Source organism: Macrosteles quadrilineatus, unplaced genomic scaffold (assembly GCF_028750875.1).
Source record: "Macrosteles quadrilineatus isolate MER2022 unplaced genomic scaffold, UCM_ALF_1.0 Scaffold_8__2_contigs__length_117827958, whole genome shotgun sequence".
Taxonomy (NCBI): Eukaryota; Metazoa; Arthropoda; class Insecta; order Hemiptera; family Cicadellidae; genus Macrosteles; species Macrosteles quadrilineatus.
In genome coordinates this window covers 6,054,507-6,071,232 of record NW_026542601.1, presented here as the reverse complement: position 1 = coordinate 6,071,232, position 16,726 = coordinate 6,054,507, and the positions used below count along the sequence as shown (strand labels likewise).

General features: G+C 35.4%; 1 protein-coding gene across 2 annotated transcripts; it reads right to left on the bottom strand.

Annotated features, from left to right (window-relative positions):
- Nucleotides 1-7,915: 7,915 nt before the first annotated feature.
- LOC129001479 (pro-resilin-like) lies at nucleotides 7,916-16,470 on the bottom strand. Of its 2 annotated transcripts, XM_054428779.1 has the most exons (3): nucleotides 16,390-16,470; nucleotides 9,840-11,753; nucleotides 7,916-9,449 (listed from the first exon to the last, which is right to left on the bottom strand). In XM_054428779.1, exons 1-3 carry the CDS (start codon nucleotides 16,393-16,395, stop codon nucleotides 8,256-8,258), a joined length of 3,114 nt encoding a protein of 1,037 aa, XP_054284754.1. In that variant the 5' UTR covers nucleotides 16,396-16,470; the 3' UTR covers nucleotides 7,916-8,255. The 2 variants fall into 2 exon arrangements, with proteins under 2 accessions (XP_054284754.1, XP_054284753.1); XM_054428778.1 differs by lacking the exon at nucleotides 16,390-16,470 and having other exon boundaries at nucleotides 9,840-11,762.
- Nucleotides 16,471-16,726: the final 256 nt, after the last annotated feature.

Here is a 16,726-nt window from a genome sequence, read left to right as displayed (position 1 = left end):
TACAAGGTGGTGGCAATGTGGATCGTGTCTAATAAACACTTCTCGTCTCACGTAACGAGCCACACGTTCAACATACCGCTGTAGAAAGGCTCACCCAACGTCCAATTTCGACATTTCTTTAATTAAATTGTATTAAGATAACCTGACGCTTACTACAGTAGTGTAAGAAAATCAAAATACTGTAAAAGGTTGAGGTACAACTTTTACAACTTTGACCTCTTCAAGTCTAGATTTTAACATGAAATTGTATTCCTGTTATGACATTCTTCGCTATACAGGCATCACAACCTATTTCTTATACAACAGCTACCAGCAACTGGTGTAGACTACTGTTAATTCAACAGTACAACAGCCTAATGGCTGTGCCTTTTTTCTTTGGGCACCTCGCTGCCCCAATTAGTTCACTATGATTGTTAGCTGTATATCGCACTGCAAAACGAAATATTTGCTTTTCCGTATATTTGACGTGTGTATATTAGGCATGTACTGTGGATGCGATACTCCCTGGTGTGGATTAACGTCCGCACAAGTGAGTACTACGGCTATCCGCAGTACTACCCTGAAAATTATACCAATTCGTATATACCAAGGTAAAAATGTGATTCGGATTCCACTATAAACTTAGTAGCCGTTAGCTGTATGGGCTATTAATTAACAGCTGTGTCTAAGGAATAAGTCGGTCTAAGTCACTAACAAGGCTGCAAGTTCGCGCCACTCATCCTACACTCATCTCCATTCATACCTGGCTTAAAATACCTACTTTGTATGGTCGTCATTTCATTGAAAAGTATTGAAAGTATTAAAAAGTGTCTTTACTTTCAACCCTATTAAAACCTGAAAGTTATTAAATAGTAAGTTCTTACTAGTCGTATGTGTTAAAAAAGATACATTTCTTTTACGCTCATAATCTACAGTTGAGATTCAGAAAAGCTTTTCTGTTTCCCATCTAATTACATTAAATTGTGTTGGGTAGACAATTTTATCCTAAAGATAGTTTAAGTTCTGATTTATACACGGATTCACTTCTTTTGAATTTAATGACTTTTATTTTTATTAAATTATTCATTGTTCTTGGAGTCAAAATATAAATAGTCATGTGACTTAACTATTGATTAAATGTCACACATACATGGTTTAAAAGTAAAAATACAAAATACACTCGAGAATTTTTCTCAAATATGAATAAATCATTCACTGAAGAGTGTAGAGTTATGAACTAGATTTGTATTTTCACAAAATTAACACTTCTTACAAGAATGATGCATACAGTAGAGGTCTTAGCTTTAATAACTATCGGTTTAGGCAAACTGCTGTATGAAACATTTATGAACCTTATACCTTGCAACTATCTACAAATTTCGAATCGTAGAGTCTTCAAACTTGATTTTGTTGAAAAAACACACGGTTCTCTCATAAACTCTCCTGGACAATTGTTAAGATACAATATGATTCTCCTGGAAAATCGGAGTATTCAAACCACAAAAAGATAGAAAGCTAACTGTATAACTAGTAAATACAATGACTAGATTATCACCTTTATTTTGTACAATCATTAGATGATTTTATATCCAACATTAAATTAATACGTAGACACATACACACTTTTTTTTAGCTAAAGTGCGTTCCAAATAGTAAAAATCTAGAATGTATACAACAAATTATGTAAAGTAAGTGTTTAAAAGCTATTTGTACAGATGTGTTGAATATTATACCCTAGTTTACTTTTTTATTTTCTTCTTCACAATTTTTTACTACCCTAATTCCTATATAACCGAATGCCACATAAAGTGATTTGTATTCCATACTGGCTGTCAAGTTTGCAGTCGAGATTATTTCCACTTCTCGTCACACCTCCTACGAGATCGCATCTCTGTAGTTCCCCGTTGAGATTCCAGGTACCGCCACTGTACGGTTTTACTACAAGTTTCTATAGCAGTGCCCAACATGTGATGTTCTTAATTTTTAGCGACTCACATAAAAATAATATAAATAATTCGTATCATAATCATTATTTTTACTGTACAAATTATAACAGAGTCCCACTGTAATTGGAAATAATGAAATGAACAATGATCAAAGCTAATGTCTTTATGAATGATTCGGTAAACTGTGCTGTACGCGGGGACTTGAACGCGCGGTATATGCGAAGTTCAAATACATACATCTTCTGCTAATTATAAATGCAGTACTATAGTCTGCGTGCTCTACAGCAGACAAATAATATCCGAGCTAAAAATATCCGATCAAACAACAACGAAAAAATATAGCTAGGAAGAGTAAATAACAAACACTCAAAAATTGTGTGGGAGTTTGTAAAATAAGTTTTCATTACAAAAGCAAAACCCCTAATGTTTTAGTGTTATTAAAGTTGTAGTGCTTCATGGCAGAGAAAACTTAAACTGTATTTACTTAAAAACTTAACTGTATAAACTCAAAAATAATAAATTCATTGTGAAAAATGCTATTCATTAAAATACATATGTGGGGTTTTGTAACGAATTTAGACATTTCAAAAATATTGTACAGTGCTTCTAAAAGACGTTTCTCATTCTGGGTTAAAACCATGGATATTAGAACTGAAAAGGTATCTACTGTATAAAGAAAGTAGATAACTAGCCAGGAAGTAATCATGTTTACAACAACTTTTAAATAAAACTGTAAATTAACATCCAAATAAGATATTACGGTTATTTGAATACTATTGGGTATGTATTATTGAATAAAGTAGGAGTACCAAGTTTAGATAAGCATATTATTTGACGATAATACAAGTCAAATAAACCACACGCACGACTTTCATCGTGCCAAATGCATAGATATAAATAACGTAGATGAGTTTGTTGGATAGTTAAAACCTCATTCAGATGTTATCTCGTAATATTCAAATGTTCTAGACTGTTGTGCATGCTATGCAAAATGTTTTTAAAACAACTTCTTGATCAGCATCTTATGTGTAATTTAACTACCTGAAAGTTTAATGCGAATACATCATTTGCTTATTGGGTCTGATGATAGTTGGAGTGTCCAATCGAAATCGTCCTTCTGTTATATGTATTTACCGTCTTGTGAGTAAACAGTATACGTGTAAATATATTATTACAATTGTTATTAGACGTGTTTTTTTTCATGCAATTTTTTAATGCCACTTGAAGCCTTTTAATGACATGCATGCTTTAATGTGTTTAAATCGCAGACAAAAGGATCTATTGTCTGTCTATATTGTTGTAGATCCAATACCAATTTGCAGCTTGTTATTTACCCATAGAGAATATATTGGGCTCAACCGGTTATTACCAAAAGGCCACAGAATGTGATTGATATCTGAAACGCTGAAAGTTTTGTACCACAACCAAATAACACCGTTAAATTTTTCATTTTTAGTTTTAACAAAGGAAGTTACCAATTCATTACTAAAAGAGTTGTTTTCTGATTGGCCCAGATGTTGTTGAAGATTCGGTTGACAATGGTTCGGCAGTTCTTGTTGATCATGGCTAATGAAATGTGTCATTCAGTTAGCGAAGGTGCATAGCCTGCCTCACGCTACTATACACTTACCTTGCAATCGTACTAAACTGAAATTACGTACCCAAAGCTATTTTTAGTAATAATCGATGATATTTGTAGTCAATAATATGAGTTCTTTGAACAGGTCATTTTGTTAAATCTCAACATAACATTAATCTGCTTTACTCTGGGCTCATAACTAATCAATTCACTACCAGCTGTTTACACCTACCAACTCTCCGCAATGTTGCAATTGCAACAACGGTCCTGATGGAGCCGGATACTTTCCCAAAGACGGCGACAGTGACAGTAGCTCTGCGCCGTGGCGGGAGACAGTGTCGTCTGCTGATGTAACCGTGGAATTGGAATCAGTTCCCACCCCCACCACCAGTCGCAGTCACCACGGCTGCGCATCGCGCTCTATATCCGTCCGTGACTACGACGCATGCGCGCCACAGAACTACCGCTAACGTCAGCGCATTGACCTTGCCGTCATTGGCTCATCAAGGATATATTATTGTCACTTGTTATGCATGTTTTTTACTATTATGGATTTGGTCTATGCATTAATTTTAGTTAAGGTTTAAACGTTTTAGACGATTTGAATGATTTTATTAAAATTTTTGATATTTTAGTGACTTTTAACATTTTGGTTCATCTAACATTAGTAAATTAAAACGACAGGCTACATAAACAACAGATGACCAATAAGTCTATATGTAACAATTGAATCCAACTCCTAAAAAATTATTAAGCTTCTAGGTCCCTCATTTGTCCGTGTTTCAGTTCTATTAACACCTATAATCGTCTTACTAAAGGGAAAACGCAAGTCTTACTGCTAAGAGTAATAAACGAAACAAAAATATTAGCAAATATTTTCTTCAAACGGTAAAAATAGAGCTCATCAAAATTATAGATTATATAATCCGAGTGGTTACAATTAGCTGAAACAAGGACAAAGAAAATAATAACATAAATTCCTGTACAAATAAATCAACATAAAATTAAGAAGATATTTTCTGAACAGTATGTTTGATAGGAAATGCGTATTAAAAATTGAAGAGGAGCATAGATGGCACTGTTGTGTAAAAGTAATGCTGATTGGATAAATAAATAGAACTAAATGACTATCGTAATTAATTATTAGTTGTTTTCTACCTTTTAAATTTGTTTTCAAGGTTTTTATTTGTAGTTATTGCTCGATAAAAGCCATTTTAAGATTTAGTATTCTTCACTATTTACAACTGATGCTATGAATTTAATTCTTCTTGTCATTGTATAGTCAGAAAGCCTCATAATTATAGAGGCGTCATTTATGTATTCCTTAGAATTTTAGAAATAAATTAATTTGATCTAAATTAAAATATGAAATGTAAACTATGCTCTTTTTTGAGTAAAAATAATTTTGACATACCATAATGTTTATTTCTTTACACATATTAATGCGTTTGTATAGACCAACTTATTTGTAATCTGCTCTCGTGTCTACCACAGTAAACAATGTAAAATGGTGTATCCGTTGATATGAATAGATAAATAAATAATATCAACATGTAACTAGAGTACAATAACTAAATAAGGTAAAGGTAAAGTGCATCAACATTGTGCTTGCGCTATTGAACCACTGAAAAATTATTACTATCTTAATTGAATCAACAGAGTTTTAATATTGCGCTAAGCCCTTTGCACTCATGTACATTACTAGAAATGAAAATCTTGCATTGCTTAGCACTGTGGTTCAAGACACTGCCCAAAATACTAATAAAAAAAATTAGAAATATTCCAGGTTTAAGAGAGACTTTAGTTTATAGTATTGAAAACAGTATGGCAACCTAATTACATCATATATAAAGTCGAGAAAGATTTAAAATTGTAAGGTTTTTATATCTATTTCACTAATTTATTCAATTTAATTTCAACAGTTTCATTTTTTAGAAAAAAATAGGTTAATAAAAAAGAAAAAATAATAGCATTTATTTCAATCACTTTAGCCTCTGGATTGCCTATATAAAATGAATTATCCTTAAAAATAAAGGAAAACCTTACAATATAAATTATCATTTATTTATATGAAATTCTGATACTTAAAATGTAAGAAATGTCAAGATATTTCTTACCTATGTCATGAGGTGGTTAAACTGTTATTTACAAACAACTGTTAGGGTAGTAATACATTTTAAAGCATTATTTGTAGTGTACATTAAAAAATCTAAAAAGGATACTTAATGAAAAAACACATTTTGTAAATAGAAAAATTGACATAAAGTAGAAAAGTGTATATAATCCAGAAAAGATCCAACATGTATAGCTAAGTTACTATAAGTATAATAGTTATAAGTTATAGTTATAAGTTGCTAACTAGTTTACAGTCGTTTTAATATCTTTTTATCAGTTTTTCAGTTGAATATCAGTTTTAGAAAAGGTAAGCAATTTAGAAATACACGGCAATCAACATGGTATACCTAGTCTAAATGTTTCAATATTGTAAGTGCAAGTAAGAATAAATTGTCTCGAGGATTGCCAAACCTGACAGAAAATCAGGAACTTGTCAGGATCAGAGAATCAGGTGAGTAAGGACCAAGAGTTGAGGAAACCGAGAGTTAGTGGGTCACGAATGGTGGGAATTGTCCCAGGAAAACATACAATTGGCGACGTCTGTTAGGATAGGGCTGTAACATCTGCCTGTAATCGCTTAGAACTTGGAAAACGGTCCTTGCTTGTGAGTAAAATTATCTCTTGGCACAAAGAAAAAGTTATTGCCATCACGTACAGAAAACTACTATTTTGGATTACAGCTGATCACAAAGAAAATTATCGTTTCTTAAAATTCTAATTTAAAACAGATGAAAAAAGTAAGCTGATTTCCTTTGTTTTCAATTAGTTATGCGTTTTCCCAAAAAATGCTATTATCTTTCCTATTGATGAATTTTCATAGTTTTTTTTACCTATACACTTTAGAAAATTAGGGGCTTTTCTGTAACATCCTTTTTACAGCCGTCCTAATTAACCGATTTTTATGATTGAGGTATATTTTTATAGCTTATGATCTAGTGGAGTGACGAATGGTCCTTTAGGGTCTCGCCTCTTAGAATTAGATTTTTTGAGTTTACGTTCAGAGATTTAATGATGCCGACCAACTTTCTTTACGTCGGTTCACATGTGGATTGCAATTTAATAGCTGATCGCTCATTTGAATCGTAGACTAATAAGGAGTATGTTTTATCTATGGTAGTAATATTTAGGATCAGTTAGATTGTAAACAAGAGACAAACTAGTTTATGAAATTGGACTTCATATGGATTAATTTTATAATTGTAATCTGATTGAGGTAGGTTAATAGTGTAGGTGTAAAACTTAACAAATTTATTTTATTGTAAGTTATTAAGTTATTAGTTGTATCCACCTAGTAATCGTCTTAAGCAACCCAAACATTATCTTCATTATTCATTTTACCTCGGAATCAAGTTTTAAACTCCAATAAAATGCGCAATTTTTTCGCGGGTACCATACTGATTATCTTTGTTTATTTAATGTAACTTGATTATTAAATGGTATACGCAAAGAGATCCTTAACCACCTCTTGATCCGTTTCCCTCACGTACATATGTTTGGCCATACACATGAGCACGCCCTAAATAAGAATACTATTATCACTGATAAAATATACTATTGTCAACACAATTGATGTAGCTTGTATTGACCCTCTGATAAGTTGCCCAGAGCTAACCCAGCTGATTTTGGTAAACAGTAATCAGATGTCATTACGACGAGTTATTTATATTTCGTTCACAATATTTAGGCGGTTTTAGGGGATGAAATATATCCCCTCCATTTGATCTTTACATTTAAAATAATATCTCAACAACTGATTAAGGAACATACATTAAATACAGAAAAGGTGGGGGGCTTCCTCTCAAACCGCTTAAATATTGTATAGTATATTGTGTAGTATAGTCAAGTAGTATATTTAGAACAATCAAACACTGAAACATTTTGGACAGACATTTTGAAACACATACTGATTCGACAAAATATTACAATTAACTAGTTATATGCATATCCAAATGTATACAGAGAATTTGAGTGATGTAGGTTTTCAAACAAAATCTTAAAATTGAAAATACAGTTAATTTTACACTTTTTAACTTTACTACTACAAATAATGTAAACAATTATGGATACTTTTCTCCATTTAAACAATGCTAATACTTCTTTACATTGTCTAAACATCTTTACAATTATCTGTTATACGTCAATCAGGAGTTTAAAAACATAACAACTGATAATTTATAAGTATAAGTTGTTTTTTGTTATCTTTATTCAAATTTGGCTAATTGATTTTTACAATCGTTGGTATTTTTAAATCTATATATACTGAAAACTTTTAAAAGGTCAAGAAAATGTCTGCAAATTTCAATGAACTTGTTTTATTCAATTGGATTCTTTACAACAACTATTAAATAAATAAATAAATACATAAATAAATATAATCACAATAATTATTCTAGTTGAACACAATTAAATATATAAACGAGGCTTACAGTGACCCTAGAACAAGAGGACATGCATGAACATTCTCTTTTAAAAAGAAAACTATGCGCATCTTGGGAACAAATAGAATTAAGTAGTAATAATAATTATTATAGCACAAATTAGCTTTGCTGAAACAAATAGCTATCTCTACTGACTCAAAAAAGCAGTTCTACCTATGTACATACATGCCGAAGTTAGGCTCTGAGCAATTTGTTAGTCTAATATCTATAACCATCCTCACCAAAAGACCCGCTTAGGCTGCCACCGTTGGATCCAGATGGATAGCCACCGTTTCCACTGCTACCACCGTTTGGTCCAGATGGATAGCCACCGTTTCCACTGCTGCCACCGTTTGGTCCCGATGGGTAGCCACCGTTTCCACTGCTGCCACCGTTGGGTCCAGATGGGTAGCCACCATTTCCACTGCTGCCATCGTTGGGTCCAGATGGGTAGCCACCGTTTCCACTGCTGCCACCGTTGGGTCCAGATGGGTAGCCACCATTTCCACTGCTGCCACCGTTGGGTCCAGATGGGTAGCCACTGTTTCCACTGCTGCCACCGTTGGGTCCAGATGGGTAGCCACCATTTCCACTGCTGCCACCGTTGGGTCCAGATGGGTAGCCACCGTTTCCACTGCTGCCATCGTTGGGTCCAGATGGGTAGCCACCATTTCCACTGCTGCCACCGTTGGGTCCAGATGGGTAGCCACCATTTCCACTGCTGCCACCGTTGGGTCCAGATGGGTAGCCACCATTTCCACTGCTGCCACCGTTGGGTCCAGATGGGTAGCCACTGTTTCCACTGCTGCCACCGTTGGGTCCAGATGGGTAGCCACCATTTCCACTGCTGCCACCGTTGGGTCCAGATGGGTAGCCACCATTTCCACTGCTGCCACCGTTGGGTCCAGATGGGTAGCCACCGTTTCCACTGCTGCCACCGTTGGGTCCAGATGGGTAGCCACCATTTCCACTGCTGCCACCGTTGGGTCCAGATGGGTAGCCACCATTTCCACTGCTGCCACCGTTGGGTCCAGATGGGTAGCCACCATTTCCACTGCTGCCACCGTTGGGTCCAGATGGGTAGCCACCGTTTCCACTGCTGCCACCGTTGGGTCCAGATGGATAGCCACCATTTCCACTGCTGCCACCGTTTGGTCCAGATGGGTAGCCACCATTTCCACTGCTATCACCATTTCCACTACCTAAATTATTAGCCTCACCCTCGTACCGAATCTTAGGCCTAAAACCTTCCTTGTCAGCTTCGTAGTCGACTATTTGTTTGCGACCGTCGGGAAGAAGTACGTTGTATGAACCTTGAGTTTGGTCGCCATCTCGAGTTTCTTGGTGACCGAACTCCGTACCAAATTCTGCATCATTAACCTTGTAGTCAAATTCGTATTTGGCTGGTTCCGTCTGAAACAAAATTGTTCAAATAAATCTACCAGAATATTAAAAGAATGGCCCGTACATCTTTTTAAAGCTTATTAAACTACTTTTAGTGCACAAGTAAAATGTTATAACATTCAAGAAAAATCTAATAATTTTAAGGTTAAAAGTGGATGTATGTATGTACTTTGACAAGTGGTCTATCCTCTAAATAAAATCAGATTCAGTACATATACAATTGCGTCTGAATAATGTGCACAAATTAAATACACACAACTTTTCCAGATGTTATAACGCACATTGAATGTGACAATCCCCTGATAATCATTACATACATTCTTGCGAGCTTTCAATGTAGCGTAAAATCTCTATGGTTGAATATCTATGGTACAGTTATTGAAAACATAGTATACTCACAGGACCCTCATCCTCAAGGCCATTGCCAGAAGCTCCAAATCCATTTTCACCACTAAAGCCTCCACTAGAGTAACCGTCTTGTGCTCCAGGACCACCACTGGGGTAACCACCGTTTCCGTTTGCTCCAGAACCACCGCTGGGGTAACCACCGTTTCCGTTTGCTCCAGGACCACCACTGGGGTAACCACCGTTTCCGTTTGCTCCAGGACCACCGCTGGGGTAACCACCGTTTCCGTTAGCTCCAGGACCACCACTGGGGTAAACACCGTTTCCGTTTGCTCCAGAACCACCGCTGGGGTAACCACCGTTTCCGTTTGCTCCAGAACCACCGCTGGGGTAACCACCGTTTCCGTTAGCTCCAGGACCACCACTGGGGTAACCACCGTTTCCGTTTGCTCCAGAACCACCGCTGGGGTAACCACCGTTTCCGTTAGATCCAGGGCCACCACTGGGGTAACCACCGTTTCCGTTATCTCCAGGACCACCACTGGGGTAACCACCGTTTCCGTTAGCTCCAGGACGACCACTTTGATATGCAACGTTTCCATTTCCATTTCCTCCAGGACCACCGCTGGGGTAACCTCCGTTTCCGTTAGCTCCAGGGCCACCACTGGGGTAACCTCCGTTTCCGTTAGCTCCAGGACGACCACTTGGATATCCATTTCCATTTCCATTTCCTCCGGGCCGACCACTTTGATAACCTGCTTCACTTCCTCCGTTTGAATATCCATTTCCTCCACTGCTTGGAGGGGGGCCAACTTCAGAAGACGGCTGGTTCTCATCAGATAGACTGTTGCTTGGAGGTAGGTATGAATTGGGAGGAAGACCTCCTTCAAAGCTGTTGCTATCACTTCCAGATAGGTTCGGAAGGCCGTACTCTGAGGACGGATTTTCATTTCCATTTCCACTTAGTCCAGGCACACCGTAAGAAGATGAGAGACCACCATTGCCGTTTCCACCAAGGCTAGGAGTTCCATATGAGGAGGATGGACTTTGACCGTTGCCGTTTCCACCAAGACCAGGAGTTCCATATGAGGAGGATGGTCTTTGAACGTTGCCGTTTCCACCAAGACCAGGAGTTCCATATGAGGAGGATGGTCTTTGGCCGTTGCCGTTTCCACCAAGACCAGGAGTTCCATATGAGGAGGATGGTCTTTGACCGTTGCCGTTTCCACCAAGACCAGGAGTTCCATATGAGGAGGATGGTCTTTGACCGTTGCCGTTTCCACCAAGGCTAGGAGTTCCATATGAGGAGGATGGTCTTTGACTGTTGCCACTTCCACCAAGACCAGGAGTTCCATATGAGGTGGATGGACTTTGACCGTTGCCGTTTCCACCAAGACCAGGAGTTCCATATGAAGAGGATGGACTTTGAACGTTGCCGTTTCCACCAAGACCAGGAGTTCCATATGAGGTGGATGGTCTTTGGCCGTTGCCATTTCCACCAAGACCAGGAGTTCCATATGAGGAGGATGGTCTTTGGCCGTTGCCATTTCCACCTAGTCCGGGGACACCATACGAAGATGAGGGGCCTTTGCCGTTTCCGTTTCCATTTCCACTCAATCCTGGTACACCATAAGATGGTGAAGGACCTCCACCATTATTGTTACCAAAGGATGTTTGGCCAGCGCTAGACCCCGTCAAACCGGGAGTCCCGTAGGTGGATGAGATGCCGCTTGCCCCATTGCCATTACCGGCGCCAAAGGATTGACCATTGTTTTGGGTTGGAGGAAGGTAGGAAGAGCCACTGAACCCGTTGCCGCCTAGACCAAGACCACTGCTTCCTCCACCTATGCTTGGTGCTCCATAGGTAGATGATGGTGATCTCCCGTTACCGTTGGGAGGCAGGTACTGTGGGGAGACCGGGGGCTCCGGCCTGGCGAGCGTTGCTGTTACCAGCAATAATATGAGTATCTGAAACATAAACGTGACATGTTTAATCTGAAATGGAAACTCAAGCATCTACTTAACTATGAGTTAGGTTTTAGTGGCTACGAAGAATAGTAAACATTCCACTTCATGTTAAAGTTACCGCCAGGATCATAATGAATTTGGTTAATTTGATCCACCTATAGAGATTGGTGATGCAAACTACTGGTTAATATCACATAAACAGACTTTGCCAGGCTAAAATGAAAGGACGGCTTAAACCATTTTTTACGCTACATTAATATATACATTATGTGAAACTGGGATAGAAATAGTATATTTCATCACTAGACTGTAAAGTGACTCTTTTCGAACCGAGCTCAAGCTTGGAGAACGAGCGGTGGTTGAAAGGCCACTTTTTGCCCGTGTGATGAACTATATTTATCGTCATAAGTATGCAACTGTTTACAACAGCTCTTTCTTACCCCAAGGGACTAAAACGTCTTTTTACTCCCTAGGGAGTAAAATATCTACTTTAGACCCGTATTGCATCTATAAAAAATTGGTAGAGATTAAAACTTATTGTAACTTGTTTTACCTGAAATAGAGACTTGAGTATCAACTAAAAGTTATGAGTTGTTTTAACGGCAAAGTTGATTTAATGTTATGGTATGTTAAGGGAAGTCAATAACAGGGTGTACTGATGTCGATTATTAAATAATATAATACTAAAAACCTAAACCAATACAAATGAAAGGTTAACCTACTGTGAACTATAGCTTCTAGTACACCACGTAAGTATGGAAATCTTGGCGAGAAAGGACACTTTGTGACATGAACACTCTCTGGGATTGGCCGATTGGAAATTAAATTTATATAACTATTGTTTTCAAGAAATACATTTGTGAAATTAAAATTTACAAAAAAAGAGTAATGCACGTTTATTAGGTATCTAAATATTAGTTTTCCGTTCAAACATAATATGTCTCAAACTAAATTTCGGCATTTGGAAAGCATATTTTCCTTTTTACTTCATAAAATCTATATATAATTCCCAAAGTACCCATGAACTTTTGAGATAACTAAAATTCACACCCTCATAAACAATATACTTAAAATGTTCGTCATGACGAAAAACCTTGTGCAAAACTATCCATCATTTCATAAATAGCCATTTAAGGTCGTAATTCCTCTCTAAAGAAAACTTTCCATGTACCTATTGTTAAAAATACCTCAGCTGTACTTATTTGTTTGTTATTCTTTCAATTTATTACCTTATTAAAATCAGGCGTGATTTTTTGTTTGTATTACTGTATTCAGTTTTGTGTATTTCGGCTTAACCTTAACCAATCAATAGTTTTATTAATACTTATGAAGTCAAACGGGTTGAGAAGTTCGTGGGTAACAGCTAGTATGTATAATGTTCATAGCCAATTTATTATACTCATCAACAAAGACTGGAATAAATTGTTAGAATAGTTTTCCAATAATAATAATCACAATCACCAAACCCCAACAAAAACATTCATATTTGTATTAAAATGTGCCTAAACATTTGTTTGTTATTTTTCATTTAGAAACCATGTACCGAAGGTTAATCTCCAATTAAGAAAATAATTAAATAATGAATTAACATGAGATGAACACAGTCTATGCTGATATATATTAACTCAATAACACCATCAGGAGGAATATTACATTAGTTACACTGTATAAATGTAGTTTCTATTTTGATGTTGATCAGAAACATAAATCTATGGTTCATGCAAACACCAACCCAATTGGCCTTTACACCAATTTCATTGGGTTTTTCCAAAATGAGGATAAAATAAGAAATAATAACAAGGTCAGGGACATGTATTTGTCTTATTTCATTAAGAGAATTAAAAAAATCCAAACGGCGAAGAAGATTATCATTAACTACAAGACCAGGGCTACCTTATTAAACCATTATTTACTCACAAACAAATATATGTTTGTCATCATTAGCAGATTTAAAACTCTGGAAGGAATCTAATTAATAATTGAAAATAACAACAACCAAAGCGGACGAAGAGACTGCATTTTTACACAAAGTATGGTTTACATGGACAACACTATCCTGACATATAGATAATTTGATTATTATCCGTTTAAGTAATACAATAATGTGTTATTTGAGCTTTTTAGAGACTTATGTCCCTACAAGCTACTAGTTTTATTTTATAATCATCTATTTACATTATTATTATTTTTTTTAAGAGGTTGGCGGCCTCTTTTAACCTTGCATTTGCCCGGTTAAATTACTTGACTGACTACTTAAAGGAATAATATATCATAGTTTTTTTTATTTGGTTTAATCAAGTTGATAGTTTTTACTTTTTAAAGTGACTAAATAGTAACTAAGCCAATAAGTCGCAAGAATTAGTAAATGCTCAATGGCTTTCAAACGTTTGTTTTGAAGTAATAGAACAAAGAATACTGCGTTAGTTTTGCAGGTAATTTAATTACATGAGGAGGTTTACTTCTCCCATTCACCTCTTTACTTAAATATTTTTTGACTACCAATTCAAACATTATCTGTCAACTAAAATCCTGTGCTTAAATCATTGTTTAATTCGTTAACAAAACTCGTCAATGGTAACAGAAATAATGGTGTGATAAAAGGAAGTCGTAAAACGATTTTACTAAAACCTGAATATCCATGTCAAACGTGTGTAATTCTGATGATTATAAATATTGTAATTAAAATATTTTCCTCTCTTCGTTAGCGTAATCCTTTAGGTAAATAACTAATTTTGAATTATGATTGCTTGTGGGTATATGATATATTGAGTACAAAATAAGAATTACTTAATCCGGTTTGGGTTTTAGTGTAGTTAAATTATAATTCCCTTACTTTTCAAATTTGAAATGTATTCCTTTAATTTGGGAATGTGATTTTATTTTAAAAGCTCAAAAGGTTTATAAAGTAAAAATTATTAGTATTAATCAATATGGAAACGCAATAACATTTCCATTTATTTTTTTATTAGTAACCGTAGATGAAGAATTTAATACAATTTAATCAATATTTTTAGTGTTGAGTTTTCTTATTTTCCATTATCCATACTTGTATCATGGCATCAAAACTGCTTGAATGAACCTTTGAAAACTATTGGGTTTCGTAAATTGAAATACATTTAAACTAAAATAGTATAATGACAATATTATAAGTATATTGATGGCAATCACATTTTTTAAAACTATAAATAGGTAATGTAGAATTTAAAAACAATATTTAACGAAATTTACCAATCTCTAAGGTAGGTCCTTCAATTTGTTTTACAATTTTAATGTTAAATTTATATTTGTGTATCATCAAAAATATTTAAACCACCTAGTTAGCATCAAACATTCCAAAAAAACCAAACACTATGGCAAATCAGATAGTCCTTTGGTATTGCACAAATTGTATTAAACAAATGTTGTTAAAAACAATTACTCAAGAAATTGGCAATAATTGAAGAAAAACGGTTCAAAACATCATTAGTTTATATGTTTGAACTAGTCTAACTAACTTTAAAATGCCATAAAAGTATGAAGGATATATTTAAGTAATATCTGATAAATTCATTATCATCATCTATCAGATTAACAACAATATTCAGGTTATTGTGACGCAGAGACAGTGTTTCTGTTTAAAATATTTTCCCAGTTATTTTAGTTGGTTTCAAAGTTATGTCTGTGTATGGGTTTAGTGGATGTGTCCAGAGTTCCAAACTTATAAAAGTGGTACTATGTTCAGTTTAAATGCCAAGCTTATGAAAGAAAGTATCTGTCAGTATGCTGATTCCATTTATTTTTGATTTTTTTTTAAGTTACAACACTTTGCGGTTTGCGATTTATTCTATTGAAAGCTTACGGAGTAATATATTTGTTACATGCATTATTTTTTATCAAAAGATTAAGTTTAATTTACTTAAAATTTTTATTACAAAGGAGAAGGCTATAATACTTGAGACCATTAAATAAAAGCAAAAATATAATTAGTTTATAACTCTATGAGTATTCTTAATCTGATTGTTTGCTAACCATTGGTGTTTAAATGTGTTTTCCTTATCAAACAAGTAAAAAGGGGTATCAACTGTTTTTCTTATGTAATGTGGTATTTTGGTCAGCTAAATTTTTGTGTACAAAAGTGATTAAAAAATATACATTTAAGTTTGTATATTACTAATCAATTAAATTTAAAAATGGATCAAATGGGCCATCCTAACCTAAAAATGCTTTTTAAAATGTATAACTCTTTAAACATACTTATACTCGATGTAAAGATAAACAATATGTGCCAACAAAAAGAAATAAAATCAATTAGCTATCCTTAACCAACCTAAACCCATAATGCGTTTATAGGAGTAAAAGGCGACTCACATATTTTCATAAACAAGCTCTTATGTTGTCACGTACTTGAAATATTTTTTATTTACTTCAGAAAAGACAGAACTATGTAATAGTTTTGTAGCTCTACTCCATCAATACATTTTAACAGTAGGTGTATTAACAATTAAATAAATAACATATGTTTATAAACATATCACTATTACCAACAAAATCAATTTAAATTTCAATACCACTAAAATTACTAATAAAATAAAAGTATAACATCTACACAACAAATTGAAACAACACTACTTATGCTTGACATAGAGTTAAGAGGTACCTTCATGTCTGCTGTGGTAGGATGGTGGATGCACAGTGTGCTCCTGCTGTACACACTTTATATACACTCACCCCGTTGCTAAACCCACTACTCTCCTCCGTGCATCGTTGGCGGCCATTTTCCGGGATCATCCTCCCCCCACCAGATCAGGGGGCTCGTGTCCCCCCTCAATAACGTGACGTAACACCTAATCGACAACTGCTGCCGCGATTTAGACGATTTAACACAGTCTGAGCTCCGAATTATCCAAGGTTTCATCAGAATAATCGACCACCTCAGTTAGTGAAGGGATTATCGCACTGTGGATTAAATAAGTGGATTTAATTTTAGCATTGTG

Coding starts and splice junctions, on each gene's coding strand:
- LOC129001479 (XM_054428778.1), bottom strand. CDS start 11,762: ATGTTTCAGATACTCATATTATTGCTGGTAACAGCAACGCTCGCCAGG. Junction 9,450..9,839: donor GCCTTGAGGATGAGGGTCCT/GTGAGTATACTA, acceptor ATTTTGTTTCAG/ACGGAACCAGCCAAATACGA.